The 19723-nt window shown below is 49.9% G+C and overlaps 1 protein-coding gene and 1 long non-coding RNA gene across 3 annotated transcripts in view; one reads left to right on the forward strand and one right to left on the reverse strand.

Annotated features, from left to right (window-relative positions):
* CCDC12 (coiled-coil domain containing 12) overlaps positions 1 to 19723 on the reverse strand; it is a 39977-nt gene extending 20254 nt beyond the window's left edge. The window contains exon 1 of the mRNA XM_055413668.2: positions 19515 to 19723. Within this exon, the coding sequence (XP_055269643.1) occupies positions 19515 to 19610 (96 nt within the window). The 5' untranslated portion in view covers positions 19611 to 19723. The remainder of the gene's footprint in view (positions 1 to 19514) is intronic.
* On the forward strand, positions 342 to 4523 carry LOC148773979 (uncharacterized). Of its 2 annotated transcripts, none has more exons than XR_016036252.1 (4): positions 342 to 462; positions 1102 to 1212; positions 4084 to 4214; positions 4391 to 4523. It is a non-coding gene; the product is annotated as an uncharacterized LOC148773979 (long non-coding RNA). The 2 variants fall into 2 exon arrangements; XR_016036251.1 differs by having other exon boundaries at positions 343 to 462; positions 1102 to 1275.

The following is a 19723-nucleotide window of genomic DNA, read 5'->3' on the forward strand; positions in this document are numbered from 1 at the left end:
CTGACCTTCACCTGCCCCAGCGGGATATCAGGAAACCATAGGTAGCCCTCAGGCTGGACCCAGCCCAGTCAGGGTTTAATGACCTTTCTCAAGCTGAAAACAAGAACCCCAGCACTGCTGGGGAAAGAGGAGGGCACACGGAGTCCTGCACATACCAGCGGCCCTGAATGCCCAGGGACAGGGCCCGGAGGTCTGACCAGCAGCCACGCTGCAGGCCGAGAGCCTCCAATGAGGCCAAACATCTCCCTGTGAATAATCAGCCTGAAGATTTCAGTTACAAAGTTAACGGATGGTGATCGATGAGGTCACCTCCCTCCCCTCCCTGGCCCCACCATTTCCCTTTTTTGCAGGGAGAGGGGAATCGCCTCCCCCGCCACAAAGCAGAACTCACAGTCCCCGGGACTTCCTCACCATGCAAGGCTCACAGCTAAAGCCAGAGCAAGCGAGCCCCAATGGCAAATGGTAAGGTCCCCAAAGGCCCCCTGCCCGGGGATGGGACAGCCACATGCGGCTCTAGGGGACTGGCCACAGGGGACAGTCAGAGTCACCAGGCCCAGCCGATCAGCTGTGGGGAATGGAAAAGCCCCCCGGAACCCCATAGTGTCTGACCCTCTCCAGGTCTGACAGGCTGGAGAACAAACAGCCTTTGCACTTGAACTCTGGCTGGTGGGCGGGGCTCTGAAGCAGAGTCCAGGAGGGAGGTCCCAGGGTGTCTATCTCCTGTGTGTTCACCATCCTGGATTCAATGGAAACAGCGAGCGAGGGCCTGAAAACCCCAGGAAGTGGCCCCTGAAATGACACCTTCCCACCTCCCCCAGACACCTAAGCACACATGCCCGTTTACACCAACGGTGGGTGCCCCCAAACGGTTCTCCCAACGGCCACCAAGGGGACAACGTCAGGGCTCCTGTTACCAATGTCACGTGGCTGGCTTTTACAAGCCTGTGACCCCCTACAGTGGTCAAAGCAAGCCCAGTCCATCCCTGAGCAACAGACTCACTAGACTTTACACACTGTGAGGTTGATCTGCTGGCATGGCTGCCGCCCACAAACTTTTAAATAAGCCCCTGAACTCCTCCCAAACTCCTGCTTTTCTTCCAGGAAAATCTCAGCCCAGCCAACTCCCAGATCCACGTGCCCGTCGAATTGCTTCAGTTCTTCGTTCTGATGTTTATGGAGAGCCTCGAGTCCTGTAACCTGGAGGACACCAAGGTGACTAAGACATGACTGCTGCCCTCAGGGAGCTGAGGGGCAGGCGAAAGAGGAAGCAGACAGGTGAATGCAGAGTTCCACAGAGCAATGGGAATGCGGGGTGACTAACAGCTGGGCAGAAGATGAAATTCGAGTTCACCTTGAGGGACAGTCAGTCAAAGCAGAGCAGGCAGGGCGGTGCAGGGAGTGCCGGAGTTACTGGAAACAGTGGGCATGTGAGGCTGGGCCCTGTGTCCGAGGGGTGGGCAGCGACCCCCACGGCACCCTTGGAGGAGGAACCAGCAGGGGAAGGCCTGCCCCAGGGGCTACAGAATTCATCCACAAGCAGTGTGAATCCAGTGACCAGTCGAGGACAGGCAGGTGGCAACACTGTGATGGGGTGTTATTCAGAAAGAACATTCGGGAAGGGCCAGAAAGGAAAGGGCAGCAGTCACTGGTTGAGGCCACGGGAAAACCAAGCCAGGTATGGGTCAAAAAGGCTATGCCCTCACCCTGAGGCTGGCAGATGGCGGCTGCCCCAGGGTGTATCTGGGCAGCTGGAGGGCCAGCCCCTGCCAGCCGCACGGTGCCAGGCTGTGCTCACACAGTGCCCACGCTTCACCCGTGCACATGGGGCCTCTGGCCCCCAGAGCCGCCCAGGGGTCAGGCACTAGCATCCCATCCAGAAGACAACGACAGGTTCAGAACAGCCAAGGAGCTTACTCAACAGTTCACAGATAACAAAAGAAAGCTCAGTGTTAAAACAGAGGTTTCTGACTGCAGCACGCCCCCAAAACTCTTTCAAATAAACAGCCTCAAGGCTTGGCAGTGCTTTCTGCACAGGAGCCACTGAAGGGTGACCATGTCCATCATCGACTGAGAAAAGTAACAAAGCCACCAACTATTCGTGCTGCAAGAGAACACCTCAGAGAACACCCGGTCCAACAAGAGCACCTCAGAGAACACCCGGTCCAACAAAGCACCTCAGAGAACACATGGTCCAACAAGAGCACCTCAGAGAGCACCCAGTCCATCAAGAGCACCTCAGAGAGCACCCGGTCCAACAAGAGCACCTCAGAGAACACCCGGTCCAACAAGAGCACCTCAGAGAACGCCCGGTCCAACAAGAGCACCTCAGAGAGCGCCCGGTCCAACAAGAGCACCTCAGAGAGCGCCCGGTCCAACAAGAGCACCTCAGAGAACACCCGGTCCAACAAAGCACCTCAGAGAACACATGGTCCAACAAGAGCACCTCAGAGAGCACCCAGTCCATCAAGAGCACCTCAGAGAGCACCCGGTCCAACAAGAGCACCTCAGAGAACACCCGGTCCAACAAGAGCACCTCAGAGAACGCCCGGTCCAACAAGAGCACCTCAGAGAGCGCCCGGTCCAACAAGAGCACCTCAGAGAGCGCCCGGTCCAACAAGAGCACCTCAGAGAGCGCCCGGTCCAACAAGAGCACCTCAGAGAGCGCCCGGTCCAACTAGAGCACCTCAGAGAGCGCCCGGTCCAACAAGAGCACCTCAGAGAGCACCCGGTCCAACAAGAGCACCTCAGAGAGCGCCCGGTCCAACAAGAACACCTCAGAGAGCGCCCGGTCCAACAAGAACACCTCAGAGAACACCCGGTCCAACAAGAGCACCTCAGAGAACACCCGGTCCAACAAAAGCACCTCAGAGAACACCCGGTCCAACAAGAACACCTCAGAAAGCACCCGGTCCAACAAGAGCACCTCAGAGAACGCCCGGTCCAACAAGAGCACCTCAGAGAACACCCGGTCCAACAAGAGCACCTCAGAGAGCGCCCGGTCCAACAAGAGCACCTCAGAGAGCGCCCGGTCCAACAAGAGCACCTCAGAGAGCGCCCGGTCCAACAAGAGCACCTCAGAGAGCGCCCGGTCCAACAAGAGCATCTCAGAGAGCGCCCGGTCCAACAAGAGCACCTCAGAGAGCGCCCGGTCCAAAAAAAGCACCTCAGAGAGCGCCCGGTCCAACAAGAGCACCTCAGAGAGCGCCCGGTCCAACTAGAGCACCTCAGAGAGCGCCCGGTCCAAAAAGAGCACCTCAGAGAGCGCCCGGTCCAACAAGAGCACCTCAGAGAGCGCCCAGTCCAACAAGAACACCTCAGAGAGCGCCCGGTCCAACAAGAACACCTCAGAGAACACCCGGTCCAACAAGAGCACCTCAGAGAACACCCGGTCCAACAAGAGCACCTCAGAGAGCACCCGGTCCAACAAGAGCACCTCAGAGAGCGCCCGGTCCATCAAGAGCACCTCAGAGAACACCCGGTCCAACAAGATCTACATCCAGAGGCCCAGGGCACATGTTCAATCAGAATCTTGCAGGCTAAGACCCAGGAATCTGCATGTTTCAAGAGCTGCCCCACTCCTAGGTCATGATTCTAGTGCATGGCCTCAGCTGAGGAACCTCTGAGTCGGACCACATCCCTCCTCTCAAAGAGGCTGACCCAGGGGAGGAAGTGACCTGTATGAGGCCACCCCAAGCTGCCTGAGTGTTTACTGTGGTCACCAGGGTGGGCTCTGCATCAGAGTAGACAGGATGAAAAGAAACACAGAAATCTCTCATACAACATAAACAGCCTGAGGGCCACGAGAGACCCAGGCAGAGCGTAGCACGAGAAGGGCAAGAGCTGGGTAGGTCTAGACCTGGGGTCTCTTGATTGCAATCAGACTGGTACGTTGTCTATTTTATCACGTTGCCTGGAGTCATGCAAGAAGGTGACTGGAACTTGAATTCCCAGGTCATTCTGTGGGCTGCCCAGTACCCACCCACACCCTTCCCTTATTTGGGAAGGCTCCATGTGGAGTCCTGGGAGAGGACGAGCCAGCTTCATGCTCTAGAAGCTGAAAGTGCCCACCACTCGCTGTCCCAGCAGGGAGAGGGGCCAGCAAACAGACTTCTCTCTGGAAGTGTTGGCAGCAAGCAAGCTGTGGTGTCCAGGATTTGAGGGCAAAACCTTTTCCTGTGAAATGCTGGGCTTCTTTCTGACTGCCTATCTCCAAGGTATGCTCTCTTTTTTTTTAATGAACAAACAAACTAACCAGCCAGAACAGATTTCTGTTGCTTGCAACTAAGTACCCTGGCTTCATGTGACCACATATAATAGCCCAACAACACATCATGAGCATCACTTTAAGCATTCCAAGTTTCTTAAATACCCTGACTCCTCTGACCCACAGGGAGGCCCTGGATGCAAGCCAGGCAAAGGTCCTGAGGCCCAGTTTGCAAATGGAGCAGCTGGGCTCAGGATGTAAAGTGTTCTGTGGATGTGTTTCCAGAATCCCCCCAAGTCCATTACAAAGGCCAATGGCGGATGCAGGCAAGCCAAGGGGCTCACCTGGGTTCCTCTCACTATCCCTCCATCCCGACCTGGAGCTGAGCCTGAAATGTGCAGGGCCCCCACCCTGGCACCCCAGTTCAAACAGCACATTCTTGACAAGTCAACTCCAGGCAAGGCAGCGGTTTACAGAGCAACAAAGTGCGCTGAAGCTCCTAGGAGACTAGAAGCTATTTTAACCTCTGATCAGCTGCTTCTCAGCGTGGCACAGTCTGAGAAGCACAGGGGAGATGGCTGTCTCCTCTCTGGTGTGATCTCCAAGTGCTAAAGTCCTCATTAAAACCAAATTTAAACTACAAGCCAGAATTGGCACATTTATTTGTGGGGGGAAAAATTGCTTGACAAGGTCTTTCGGTTTTCACCTACACATATTTCCTCTGGAAGCAAAGCAGTTTTTCTTTTAACCTTATGTGCTGAGCTGAAAGGTTGAGAAGCTGAACCGCACAAGGAAGCCGTGCTGTGGGACTCCTCTGAGTTCGTGGGCCTCTCTGAGCGGCACTTTCCAAAAGTGCAGAGGGGTGTTAAGTGAGGCGGCGTCTGTGACGTGTGGGGCTCTCTGCTGTGGCCGCACCACGAACAGCAGGCGCCGGCCATGACGACGATGACCGCGGGGCCGGTTGCTCTCACTTGCACCCTGAGCACGAGGCCCCCGAAGTTCCACCACCCAAGTGAGGCCTGCTCCCCTCACCCCATCGCTGAAAAGGGGCACATGACTGACCCCACATGCACGCCTCTCCCCTCACCTCCCTTCCTCCCGAATCGAGGCATTGCCCTTGAGCTGACCACGGTTTAGAAGGGCAGCTCCATCATGCGTGCAGGGGACATGAGTCCAGGTCAGAAAAGCCAGCCGCAGTGTGCGGGGTTCTGGGGCGGGGGCTTCCACGGGCCGGCTCCCTGAAGTCAGACACCTTCCCACCGGCCTATGCTGCTCCCACCCCACCCTCCTTCTCCCAGGGCTCCAGAGAGCCAGCCCCTCACACCCCTCCTCAAGGGTTTTTGCGGCACCTCCACCAGGTCGGAGTTAGGCCGCCTGGAGCACAAAGCCCAAAAGAAGAGGTGACCCAAAGGCCAGCCAATAAGATACAGGAGATTCAGGGGTCCAGGACTCCCTCCTCCACACAGCTCACCCCTCCTGCGAGCCCACACAGCTCTCTCGGGGCACCCCCCAACACACACTCTGGCCCCAGGACAGTGCACGCCAGTCAGCAGGATTGCAACCGGTGTGCACAGGTCCATCGCCCCACTGGGCCCAGCCTCGCTGACATTGGCCCCAAGCCCTTCACGGGCCCAGCACACAGCCAGCATTCCTCAGCAGGCATGAGGAGAGGGCTTGGAAACTTGCTGCTCACCCCAGAGAGCCCGGCTCTCAAGGACTCCTGGACCCAGGGCAGGAAGGCTCTGCTGTCAGCGGAGAACCGCCTCTCCAGCTGACACACACAGACACACATGCTTCTTATTTAGCACTCAGATCGCCCTGCCAGACCCTGAGTGCGGCCCTGCCCTGCACACGAGAGGTGGGTGGGTGGGTGGGAGACGGAGAGCTGTCCTTGAAAGGACAAATGTTTTCTGCTCCAGCCACTCGCATTTTCTCTGGACAGAGCAGCTCTTGAGAGCCCAGAGTCAAAACAGCCTTGGAGTGTAGATTTTACTCCCCAATGGGCGTCGTTACCACAGCAACTGTTTCTCCTCTAGGAATTCTTTCAAGAGTACAAGCTGTTGCTTCCTTCCAAAACAAAACCGGGGAGAAGCCAGGACGCCCAGGAGTGAGGGAAGGGCCCTGGAGGAAGCAGGGCCAGCCATGACCCCCAGCCACAGCGAGCTCCACCACGGGGTCTCCCAGATCTCTGCGGGGCTTAGAAACTAGACACGGCGAGTCCTCCCAGCTATTCAGGGCTGTGTGTGTTGGCGGGGAGGGCAGTGTCAGGGCATGGGGTGTGGGGCGTGTGCGCTTTGGGGAGTTATTATGGGATGTGTACTGGGGTGGGATGAGGGGCCTGAGGGTTGGGAATACAGGAGGTGTGGGCATAGTCTGGCGGGTTGCTGTTTGGGGTGTGTGGGGAGGGGGGTGGGGTGTGTGAGGAGTGTGGGGTGCAATGATGCAAGCGAGTGAATGGGGGTGGGAGGTTTGGGGGTACACTGTTGTATGTAGGTGGAGGTGAGTTGGGGGTATCCAGTGGGGGTAGGAAAATATGAGGGTGTGTGTTGGGGGGAGGTATTCTTCAGTATCCCAAGATGAAACACGGGGCATATCTTCTCCTGAAACAAGAACACAGAGGGCAAAGGGGGAAAGAGATGCACTGGGAAAACGGGACTGACGTCCACACATTACTGCTCTGCTGTGCTTAGTCGCTCAGTCGCGTCCAACCCCGCGACCCAGTGGGCTGTAGCCCTCCAGGCTCCTCTGTCCATGGGATTCTCCAGGCAAGAATACTGGAGTGGGTTGCCATGCTCTCCTCCAGGGGATCTTCCAAACCCAGGGACTGAACCCAGGCCTCCCGCATTGCAGGCGGATGTTTACCATCTGAGGCACCAGCGAAGCCCAAGCATACTGGAGTAGCCTATATCCCTTTTCCAGGGGACCTTTCCGACCTAGGAATTGAATGGGGGTCTCCTGCATTGCAAGTGGGGTTCTTTACCAGCTGAGCTACCAGAGAAGCCCATACACATTACTACCATATATAAAATAAGTAACTAATAAAGACCTACTCTACAGCACAGGAACTCAATACTCTGTAATGGGCTATATGGAAGAATCTAAAAAGAGTGGACATATGTTTATGTGTAAATGATTTTCTCTGCTATACGCCTGAAACTAACACAACACTATAAATCAACTAGACTCCAACAAACAAATTTTTTAAAATAATAATAATAGCACAGATTGCATTTCCATCCCGGATTACAATACTTAGTACTACAGAGCAACAACATCCTGCTCCAAGGGTCAGCAGGCATGAATATAAAATACACAGCCCAAGTTTAGACAACTGGCCTAGAAGCAACTGTTCGAGGCAACTCATATTTCTAGTCAGAACACCCCCCTCAGTTGCTCCAGAGTATGGACAGAGTGGATGGAAGTCTAAGCGGCTTTGGGGAGCTGAATTGACGGGCCCCCACCCTCCTCGTGAGTCCGAAATAAGTCCCTTCCGGTGCATAAAGCCAACAGGCTCAGAGTTATGGGACACAGAACACACAGGACAACTGCCCACGCCATGAAATGTCTAAATCCTTGTCAAAATAAATCTGAGCTGTCCCTGCCCCAAGGAGCTGCCTATCTCTTGGGGGGCTGGCATGAACTGGGACTCAGTAACATTCAAAGCAAAAAAAAATTCACTACGACTATTACTATAGTAACTACAACTACTATCAGGACGCTGCAGGGGAATTCCCTAGTGGTCCAGTAGCTAAGACTCTGTGCTCCCAATGCAGGAGGCCTGGGTTCGATCCCTGGTCAGGAAACCAGATCCCACATGTCACAATTAAAGATCCCATGTACTGCATCTAAGACCTGGCACAGCCACATAAATAAATATTAAAAAAAAAAAAGTTGCAGGAGATTAGCAGTATGTCTTATCAAGGACACTGCATGCCAACCATTCAGGGGGAAATGGTCTTCTTTCTAAAAAAATAAATGCCAGATAATAAATAGTGCTGAGTCACTGATATCCATATGGGGAGAAAATCTTGACATCTACTTTAAACCATGTAAAAATAAATTAATTTCAGATGGATAGGCAATCTAAAGGTCAAAGGTAAAGCAATCAAACTTCTAGAATACAACACAAGGGAATATCAACATGACCCAGAGTATGCAGCCATTTCCTTAAATGGGCTACGAAGCATTAGCGGAAAAAATGGATAAATTGGCCTACGTTAAATGAAGAATTTCTCTTCATCAAAGAATGTGATTAAAAGCAAGAAAAGTCAAGATCGAGAGATAGCTATAGTACATATATAGAGCAAAGGACCCGCTCAGGACTGGAATAAAGAACACTCCAAAATCAATATGAAAAAGTGCCAGGCAACCCAATGGATGGCATCATCGATTCAATGGACATGAGTTTGAGCACACTCTGGGAGACAGTGAAGAACAGGGAAGACTGGTGTGCTGCAGTCCATAGGGTTGCAAAGAGTTGGACACAACTGAGCAACTGAACAACCACTCAATAAAAGGCATAAACAGGCACTTCACATAAATATATGAAAAGATACAGAATTTTAGTAGTTAGGAAGTAAATGCAAATTTAAACCACAAAGGGATACCCCTACACTTCCATCAGCAAGGCTAACATGAAAAAGACTAACCATACCAAGTACTGGAAAGAACTCCGATACACTGCTGGTGGGAGTGTAAAACAGTGTAAGCATTTTGGAAAACTGTTGAGTAAGTGATAGTTGCTCAGCTGTCTGACTCTTTGTGACCCCATGGGCTGTAGCCCGCCAGGCTCCTTTGTCCATGGAATTCTCCAGGCAAGAATACTGGAATGGGTTGCCATTTCCTTCTTTAGGGGATCCTCCTGACCCAGGGATCGCACACAGGTCTCCTGCACTGCAGACAGATTCCTTACTATCTGAGCCATCAGGGAAGCCTACTATTAAGAGACATTTCTAAGTATAAAGACAGGTCAACTTGAAAAGTATCAGCAGATATATGCTTGACTTTATCTTATAATCTATAGATAATACATTAGAATGTGTAATGAATCCATACATCTTTTCCAAAGGAATACCGGAGACAGAAGTAGCAATAACGTGATACACTGTTAGGCAGTATCTAACCCCCTTTGCTGTCTAAGCTTGGTACCCATGGGATCTCGTCTAGCCCCAGGGCTTCGAATCCTCTTACACAAGCATCTCTCAGCAGAGCAGATGCCTGCCTGACAGTCTCTCTCCACTTAGGTGTCTGACAGTCATCTCAGAACTAAAGTGGCCTAAACTGGACTCCTGATTTCTCCTGCAAGACCACTCTCCCCTGGACTTACCTCAGGAACAAGGGCCCCTACCCACCCCTCCCATGGAAGCCCCTGGAGGCAGGGAGGCAGTCTTATTCACAGGTTAGATCCCCAGGGCCTAACAAACAGCTGGTGCTCAATAAATACTTGTTGGGTGGCTGGCTGCAGAGTCTCTGCAGTTAGGAAGGGCTCCAGGAAAAGGAGTGTTCCACTTCCTTCTGTCAAGGGGGGATGTCCAGGGAGTGATTGGGGATTTCCAGATAAATACCATATCAGAATCACCTGGGGAACTTCAAAAATGCTCGTATTTCAATGCACTAACCTCAGCCATGAAATTAAAAGACGCTTACTCCTTGGAAGGAAAGTTATGATCAACCTTGATAATATATTAAAAAGCAGAGACATTACTTTGCCAACAAAGGTCCGTCTAGTCAAGGCTATGGTTTTTCCCGTGGTCATGTATGGATGTGAGAGTTGGACTGTGAAGAAAGCTGATCACCGAAGAATTGATGCTTTTGAACTGTGGTGTTGGAGAAGACTCTTGAGAGTCCCTTGTACCGCAAGGAGATCCAACCAGTCCATTCTAAGGGAGGTCGATCCTGGGTGTTCACTGGAAGAACTGATGCTAAAGCTGGAACTGCAATACTTTGGCCACCTCATGCGACAAGTTGACTCTCTGGAAAAGACTCTGATGCTGAGAAGGGTTGGGGGCGGGAGGAGAAGGGGACGACTGAGAATTAGATGGCTGGATGGCATCACCAACTCTGTGGACATGATTTTGAGTGAACTCTGGGAGTTGGTGATGGACAGGGAGGCCTGGTGTGCTGTGATTCATGGGGTCGTGGAGAGTCGGACACGACTGAGCGACTGAACTGAACTGAACTGAACCTAAGATCCCGACAGGAGGTTTCGGATGGAGCCAGGGAAGAGACTGCAAGTTGTCTCCCAGGTGATCCTGGGGCACCAGTAGGTGTGAGGACCTCTGACTGATTCAACACCTTTATCTGACAAACGAACAAGTCAGGGCCCTCTGAGGGGATGACTCAGTCCAAGGTTTCAATACTGGTTCATCAACAGGTGTCTGTGGGGAGCCCAAACTTCCCACCCACGAGGTTCTCCCTTTCACTGGCCTCTAAGACCTTGGGGTCCGAGCAGAGGTGGGAAAGTGAAGATTGGTCCTTAGGATGAACGGGTACTGCACACCTCATCGAGGTTGCAGCTCTGCAAATTTACTTTTTCTTTTTTTGGTTAATCTAAACCTTCTGCACTAAAAGAGAATTCTATTGATACCTTCAAGGAATCAGGGCTGGGCTGAGTAAAGTCAGGGGAGCAGGAGGATGTCCTCTTTGCTTCTGCTGGAAACAGGGTGGGCTCCACCCACTGTCACCCAGCAGAGAGGGCTGGAGGACCACCTGACCTCCCGCTTCCAGGAGGGCAGTGGAGACAGGACAGATACCCACACTGATAAAAGGTCCATGTGCAAGACCTTAAGATGGACCCTTTTGGACCCCTTCTCTGTGCTCCTGGCTACTGACGAGGTCTGGATTTTACAGACAGAGATAGGAAGGCCTAGCGCTGTAAAGATTTGCTCTCTTCCCAAAGAAGTGATGAGTAGAGCTGAGATTTGAACCAGATAGTCTACACACAAAGCACATGCTCTCTGCTATGTCTTGTGGATCCCTCTAGGCAACCTGGTGGCAATTTCTGTACGTGATGGGAAGTTGACCTCTTCTTCAGGGCCGCTTGTTCCCAAGCTCCTGGGGGTGAGGAGTGGAGAGGGAAACAGGGCCAGAGCTTAAGGGACCACCTGGGACTGACAACATGACAAAGCACAGACATGAGAGGTCCCTTCAGCCCCAGATTTCCTGATCTGTTAAATAGGGAGTAATCAATGTCTATCTTAAAGGACTGCTTCAGGAATGAACAAGTCATGACATCCTATAAGCGGTCATGTAAATGTTGGGTCTGCCAACCTGCAAAAGGCTGTCAACCCAGAAGGCATGACTGCCTCAAGTGACCTAGCAATCAGGTTGCTGGGCCTGGGGATGTAGCCACATGGGGTGGGGACAGAGACAGCTTCCTGAGAGATGAGCAGGTCACAGACAAGTCGGACTCCCCCTGCTGCCCCAGCTCGCTAGACTCTCCTCCACCATCCCTCACTTGCTGCCACTCTCTGCCACCCACAACCCATGGGAACCCTTCCCTCCAGCTCCCTCTTATGCCCTCACCCCACACTGGCTAGGACTTTACCCACAGCACCCAAGTCAGAGAGTTTCAACCTGCTCCCCTCTGCCTTGGTACTGCTTCCACTCTCCACATGCATGTGTCTTGAGTGTGAAGATCACAACTGTACCACCGAACGGTCAGCATTCAACTCCACTGGGTGCACACTCAAAAGGTCAGGAATATACATCAGCTGGAGGCACCGGTCACAAAGACCGACAACTTCAAAGCCCTCTGCCCCAACTCTAGGCCCCTGAGGCTGACGGGATGGTCACCTGGGTTGCCACCTGCCCTCTCCCCCTTGGCTCTTAATAAATGGGAGTTCAGGTGAGACACGGTCTCTTATGAGTTGGATGAGAGGGAGCAAGCCCTCCAGAGATACACTGTTCTATAAGGCAGTCATATGTTGAGGATGGCTGTCCAAATATAAATTAATCTGCGTGCGTGCTAGATCACTTCAGTTGTGTCTGACTCTTTGCGACCCCATGGACTGTAGCCCACCAGGCTCCTCTGTCCATTGGATTCTCCAGACAAGAATACTGGAGTGGGGTTGCCATGCCCTCCTCCAGGGGATCTTTCCAACTCAGGGATCGAACCTGGGTTTCCTCCTATTCCTGCATAGGAGGCGAATTCTTTTCCACTGAGCCACTAGGGAAGCCCATGGAATAAAATTAACGTGTGTTAGCCACATTTCAAGGGTTCAAAAGCCACATGTGGCTCGCGGCTACTGCACTAGACAGCACAGATTGTACGGAGAACACTGACAGCACTGCTCTGGTCTCTAGAGCAAAAAACAGGAACTGCTGTTGAACCTGAAAGCTGACAGCCAGACCTTGGCCCTGAGGTCACACCCAATCCCTGAGGGGCTTGGCTGAGCAGACAACCAGTCTCCAAGTCTCAGGGCAGAAAGAGACAGTCCAACCCAGGGCAAATGTCAGAAGAACCAACAGCCAAGGAGCGAATGTTTGTGCCAACTGAATCACCACTGGAAGCCTCCATCGGGCTGCTGATGAGGACGAGGTCAGAGAAGAAAGTGGCCTCATGGTGCCCTGGTGGCCAGCGCGGAAGAGAATGACACAGAGCTTCACCGACAGCTATGAACTGTTCACCTACTCACCTGGCTTGGGACTTCTGGACAAGCATCAAGAAACGAGGTTCCACTACTACAGTACAGAAATATGTGCCCTGGGAAGACTGGCCGCCCTTCCAGCCGGAAGCCCTGGCTCCTGTAGAACTTGGCCACCAGACTTCCCAGCGGCACTTTTAGACCTCATTCCTGCCAACTGCATGCTGTCAAACCCTCTGGAGCATCCCCCGCAGGCCTCTCTGTGCCCCTGAATGTCCCCATCTCTGAACTGCTCCCCCGGAACATTCCTTTCCAGCTACTTTAATACTCCATCCTCAGTCCTGTCCATCATGACTCAGCTCATGTTCCACTCTGCCTTCCCATGAAGCGTCCCTGGACCCAGCTTGGCTTTCCCAGGAACCCCAGGAGCACGGCTGAATATAGTATGTGTTCTCTCCACCTGTCACCCTGGACTGGCTAACTTGCAGGATGCTGCTACGAGTGAGGCTGCCCCTGAATAAAAGCCCCCTCGAGCAGAGGGTTTTGCTTGGGCTAGAATCCAGCAGAGTTACTTAGGATCCATGACCCTGGGCATCCCAGCACCTCTGAACCCCTTCCTGTCTTGCCCCCTCTCAAATCAGTGGCATCAGGTGGGCTAGCAAGGAAGCACTGTGGAAAACTGCCAAGCTGCACAACCATAATGGAGCTTTACTACTGAATAATATACGGAACTCTGTGCCTGGAACCTTGAGTCTGTCACGCTCTCAGGACGGATTCCTCCAGACGACACCACATTATGCATTTACAGTCTCGTGAGGGACTGAAAATCCTCCTCATGCCTGAAACCACGATGCCTCCAGCAAAACCATGCACACAGAAGGTATCAATGAAGGACCTGACACCGAGTCTAGGGGGCCAGCAGGGAGCCACCCCCACGGGGCAGACAGGCACTCTCCATCAACAGGCTGAGGCAGCGCTCAACCCTGGAGTCTGCCCCACGCCGGCCCCGTCCTCACATCAGAGGAACGAACTATAAAAGCGGGGCACCACTTCCTCTCTGGGTGAGGAGACCCCCTCGCTTCCTATCTGCCAGCAGCAGGCAGGCCATACTTCCTCCCCACTCACAGGTCCCACAGGAAATGACCGTGGGCTGGAAAATTAACTCTGACTGTAGGCCCCTATCTTTTTCCCAGGCATCTACCCCAACAGTAACGTCACTCAAGAACTGTGAAGATTAAATTAGACACTAAAACCACAGGTAACAAAAGGTAAGAAAAGATAAATCGGCATTCATCAAAATTTTAAGAACTGTCGTGCATCAAAGGACACTACCAATAAAGTGAAAAGACAACCCACAGAACGGGAGAAAATACTTGCAAATCCCATATCTGACCACGGTTTAATATCCAGAGTATGTAAAGAAACCAACCACAACTCAACAGCAGAAAGACAAACCACCCAATTAAAAACGCGCAAAGGACATGAATAGATATTTCTCCAGAGAACATACACAAATGGAAAATCATAAAAAGGTGCTCAACAGCAATAATCATCAGGGAAATGCAAACCAAAACCACAATGAGATACCACTTCACACCTACCAGGAGAGCTAGAAATTTTTCTTTAAAGGAACATCACCAGTCTTGGCAAGTATGTAGAGAGGTTGGAACCCTTTTGCATTGCGGGTGGTAGTGGAAAATGATACAGCTGCTGTGGGAAATGGTTTGGCGGTTTCTCAAAAAGTTAAACACAGAATTACAAGTAATTCCACTCCTTAGATATATACTCAGAAGAACTAAAAACAGGGACTCAAAGATTTATCCACCAAAAAGGACACCAATATACAGTTGTATTAATCATAACTGTCAAAAGGTGTCCATGAACAGATGACTAAACAAAATGTGTTGTGTGTGTGTATATACATGTAAGGTGAGTGTGTGTGTACATATATATATAATGGAATATTATTCAGCTTTTAAAAGGAATGAAACTTATACTTATTTAGAATGGATGGACCCAGAATTACAAGCATTATTTCAATACAAAAGAACAAATACTGAAAGATTCCTTTCTATATGAGATATTTACATTAGGCAAATTCAGAGAGACAGAAAGTAGGTTAGCGGCTACAAGGGGCCGGGGTAAGAGAGGAATGGGGAGTTATTGCTTAATGGCTGCAGAGTTTCTGTTTAGAGTGATGAAAACGTTGTAGAAATAGTGGTGATGGTTGCATAACATTTGTGAATATATTTAATGCCGATGAAAAACAGTTAAATGGCAAATTTTAGGTCACACAGATTTTACCAAAATAAAAAAGCGTATCATAAAAAAAGAAAAGGAACTGTGGCAAGTAAGGCTACACCCATCCTTGTTGGTATGAAGAAGGGCCAGAATCAGGACTAGTTAGGGTCTTAATCAGAAAAGATTAAGGTATGTGGGCAGCTTGGATTGAGGTCTATACTCTTTTGCCACTGTTGTTTTTTGGGGGATGTAATTCATAAAGCCTCAAGGAATCACAAAATACATAGGAAGGTTATGTGACAAATAAAACCGCCTCACGTTTATTGGTCTCAGTGCTTCTACCTACAAATTAGCCCTCCTTCTTCCTTCTTCTCAAGGTTGTCATCAACACCAGATAAGATAAGCCGAGCAGGTGGTATCATTAACCATGTTAAATCTGAAAATACTGTTGTCTTTAATAAAGAAATTAAACTGCCAGAGCTACTGAGTAAAACAGGAGCACCACCTACGCCCCATCTCTCTTTCCTTCTTTCCTTCTCTTCATAACACCATCTCCATCTATCACGAGATATATTTTGCTTGACCGTGTGTTCCCCCAGCTAAATGGAAGCTGCCTGGGGCACAGGCTTCTTTGTGCTTGGTTCACCGTGGCACCTCCAGCGTCCGAACGACTGGTGCACAGTGCGTGGTCAGTAGACATCTGTTGAGCGAATGGAGTACTAGCTCTAGTAACCCATGTTTAAACAAACCAAACAACATCTCATCGCCTACCACTGCTGTACCATTGACACCACTGTGCGGAAACTGAAGAATCAACTAAAAATTCTAACTTCGCTGTGTAAGCAGGAAAAGGCCTATATGAGTGGAATAATCAAGAGCTCCTAGCTAGACCTGCCAAAAAAGGATTTTCAATGATGACATGATCTTATATACAGAAAACCCTAAAGAGTCCATCAAAACAGACAAACAACCCACCCAGATAAAAACAAACAAGAATAAAAACAACAACCAAAAACTCAGGAACAATAACAAATTCAGCAAAGTTCCAGGATACAAAATCAACTGGTGAAAATCAGCAGCACTTCTGGCAATGAGCAACCTGAAAGGGATTTAAGACAACAATTCTATTTATAACAGCACGAGAAAGAATAAGATTCTGAGGGACACTAATACCAATTTACCAATGAGGCTGAAGACTTGTACAGTATAAACTAGAGAGTACTGCTGAGAGGAATTAAAGACTCAAATAAACATAAAGGCATCCCATGCTCTTGAACTGGAAGATAATACTGTTAGGATGGCAATACTCCTCAAAATGATCTATGGATTCAGAGCAATCCCTAATCAAAATCTCAATGGTGCTTTTTGCACAAACAGAAAATATAAAAGTAAATTCATATGGAATCTCAAGGAATCCCAAATAGCCCAAAGAATCTTGAAAGAGAATTAAGTTGGAGGACTCATTCTTCTTGATTTCAAAACTTACTACAAAGCTACAGTAATCAAAACAGTGTGAAACAGCCCTAAGGACAAACAACAGACCAATGGGTCAGGAGAGCGAGCCCAGAAATAAACTCTTGCATATATGGTTAAATGCTTTTCAACAAGGGTACAAAGAACATTCAATAGAGAAAGGACAGTCTTTTCAACAAATGGTACCAGGAAAGCAGGACCTTCACATGCAGAAGAAAGTACATTATACCATATACAAACATTAACTTGAAATGGATCAAAGACCTAAATGAAAGACCTAAAACTATAAAACTCTTAAGAAAAAACAGTGGAAAAGCTTCATGATCTTCTATTTGACAATGCTTCATTAAGTGCAATACCAAAAGCAGCCTCAACAACAGAAAAAGGTAAAATGATCATCAAAATTTAAAACTTTGTGCATCAAAAGACATTATCAAAAAGTAAAAATACAACCTTGGGAGTGGGAGAAAATATTTACAAATCACCTATCTGATACAGGCTTAATATCCAGAACACATGAAGAACTCCTACAACTCAACAACTACAGTCAAAACCCAATTAAAAAATGAGCAAAGCAATAGCAAAAAGAAAAAAAAAATGGGGAAAGGATTGAATAAACACTTCTCAAAAAAAAAAAACAAACCCACACAAATGGCCATAGGCACATGAGAAGATGTTCAATATCACTAATCATCAGAGAAATGCAAAGCAAAACTATAACCACAATTAATATGTGTATAATCAACAAAACATAAAATAACAGGTGTTGGCAAGGACGTGGGGAAACTGGAATCCTTAAGCACTGCTGTTGGGAATGTAAAGTGATATGGCTGCAGTTCAATTAAACACAGAATTACTGTAAGATCCCCAAATTCTACTGGATATAAATGCAAAGAAAGGAAAACAGGGACCCAAATAGATGTTTGTTTACCCCCTACACACTTCCAACAGCTAAAACCCAGAAGCAGTCCAACTGCCTGCTAACAGATCCTGACACATGCCTCGACACAGATGAACCCAGACAACATTAAGCTGAATGAATCAGCCACTGACAGAGACAAGCACTACATGATTCTACTCACATGATACCTACAACAGTCAAGACACAGAAAGAATGGTGGTTGTCAGGAGCTGGGGAGACGGGGGAAAGAGACGTATTGGTTAACGGGCACAGATTTCCATTTGGGATGATGAAAAAGTGCTGGAAATAGTGATATGGTTATATAACATTGCGAACATCCTTAATTGCACTGACTTGTACACTTAAAATGGTAAATTTTGTGTTTCTGTATATTTTACACAATTTTTTTTAAAGTAAAGGGAAAGAAAAGGCTCATATTTTCAGCCCATTGAGAGAATCCCTCTTAAAAGCCGAGTTTTGGACTTCCCGGGTGGCTCAGAGGTAAAGAATCAGCCTGCCAATGCAAAAGACATGGGTTCAATCTCTGATCTGGGAAGATCCCAGAGGCCGCGAAGCAACTTAAGCCCAGTGCCACACTATTGCGCCTGTATCCCGGAGCTCCACAAAACGAGAAGCTACCTCAAAGAGACGCCCTGCGCACCACAACTAGAGTAGCTCCAGCTCGCTGCTGCTAGAGATAAGCCCACTCAGCAACAAAGACCCAGCAGAGCCAAAAAGAAATATATAGTTTACTTAAAGGCCAGTTTTCTGATAGCCTGGGCCTCCTTCCCATTGTAACGGGCACTGAGGATGTTGTTTTGTTCTTTGTATTCTGCCCTCAAACCCAAATTCCAATCATCTGGGCCTTAAATCCGAGCCAACAGCTCCAGTCGACTAGCTACTGTTTATAAGATTGAGGTCGTGAGCATCCCTGAGCCACGAAGTTTGCAGAGATGACTGTCTGACAGGGCCGAAAAGTTGCCAATAAAAACAGAAGGCAATTCTGCTGGCTTTCACTCTCTATTACTTTCCCTTCCTCTTTTCTAGCAGGACATCAGAGAGCCATGCAGAAAAGTAACAAACCAAAGGGACCTGCCAGACTTTTTTTTTTTAGTTGGAAAATGGCCTCCCTGTTTTCCCCAATCCCTTGCAGGTCTAGATATTTAAAATCCTTTGTATTTTGCACACTTGAGGACAAAGTTTTTGCCCATCCAAACACAGCAGAATGAACAACGTCCATCCTCTGTACTCTACAGTCTCCAGGGCTCTTGCATATAGATAATCTAACAGAGTAAATAACGCGGTGAGAACAAACTCTTAGGGGTTGTTATCCTCCACTCTGGAGACATGAAGAAACCGAGGCTCACGGAGATGAAGCAATTTGTCCCACATCCCACAACCCCAAGTGACAGGTCCAGGGTTCGCACAGAAGCAGTGAGCCTCAGAGTTCTCCTTTCCCTCGATTACTTCCGAAAGATGAACAAAGTAGAAACAGAATCAGGCCATTTTGGTGTCAAACAAGACCAAGGAACGACACTTCCAAGTCTGGCAACCAGTAGGACTAGACGGTCCAGCCCCAAAGAAGGGCCTGGTAAACAACTAAGGGCCCGCCTCGTTCCCCGAAGTCTACCCTAATCTAGAAATGGATCTTTCTTGTTGGGTTCCTGTACTCAAGGCTTTCAGCTGGGCGCCCAGAGTACAGGCCGTACTGCAGTTCTCTGAGCGCTCTGGCACACAGGCCGGATGGTCATGGGAAAACGGTAGATTCAGCGTGTTCAGACGCGAACAAACCACGCCTAAATCAATGACTATGTGAAACTCGCAGTGGCCCTGGAGTCCCATACAGAAAACACAGGAGCCAAAGCGACTTCGTAGCGACGACCACTGCCCTACCCGTCGCTACGCATGCGCGACAGCGCCAGCGAAGGGCTGTAACAGCTCTAGCAGAGCCACACTGACCGGGCAGGCACAGACGCAGTGCGCATGCTCGAACAGCGCGCATGCGTGACCTCGGCCGTTGCCTTTTCCCAGCAGCCCCCTGCCCTCTCGTCGCTATGGCGGGTCCAAACATTGGTTACCTCAGCCACGGCCCTCACAGGGCATTCCTCACCTTGCGTCCGGTTTTCTCCCGTAGGGCCTTCAGCCGTTCCTTTCGCCGCAACGCCTCTTCCTCTAACCGGCCCACACCGGCCGCAGTCGCCGCCATCTTGCCCACAGACAACACCCCCCCCCCCCAACCTTCTTTCGCCCCTCAGCGCGCAGGCTCAAGGTGTAGATGAGCCTCTCACGGCCAATCCAGGGACGAGAATGGGAGAGCAG

Source organism: Moschus berezovskii, chromosome 24 (genome assembly GCF_049115385.1).
Source record: "Moschus berezovskii isolate FMDL1 chromosome 24, NW_MosBer_1.0, whole genome shotgun sequence".
In the NCBI taxonomy this organism is placed as follows: domain Eukaryota; kingdom Metazoa; phylum Chordata; class Mammalia; order Artiodactyla; family Moschidae; genus Moschus; species Moschus berezovskii.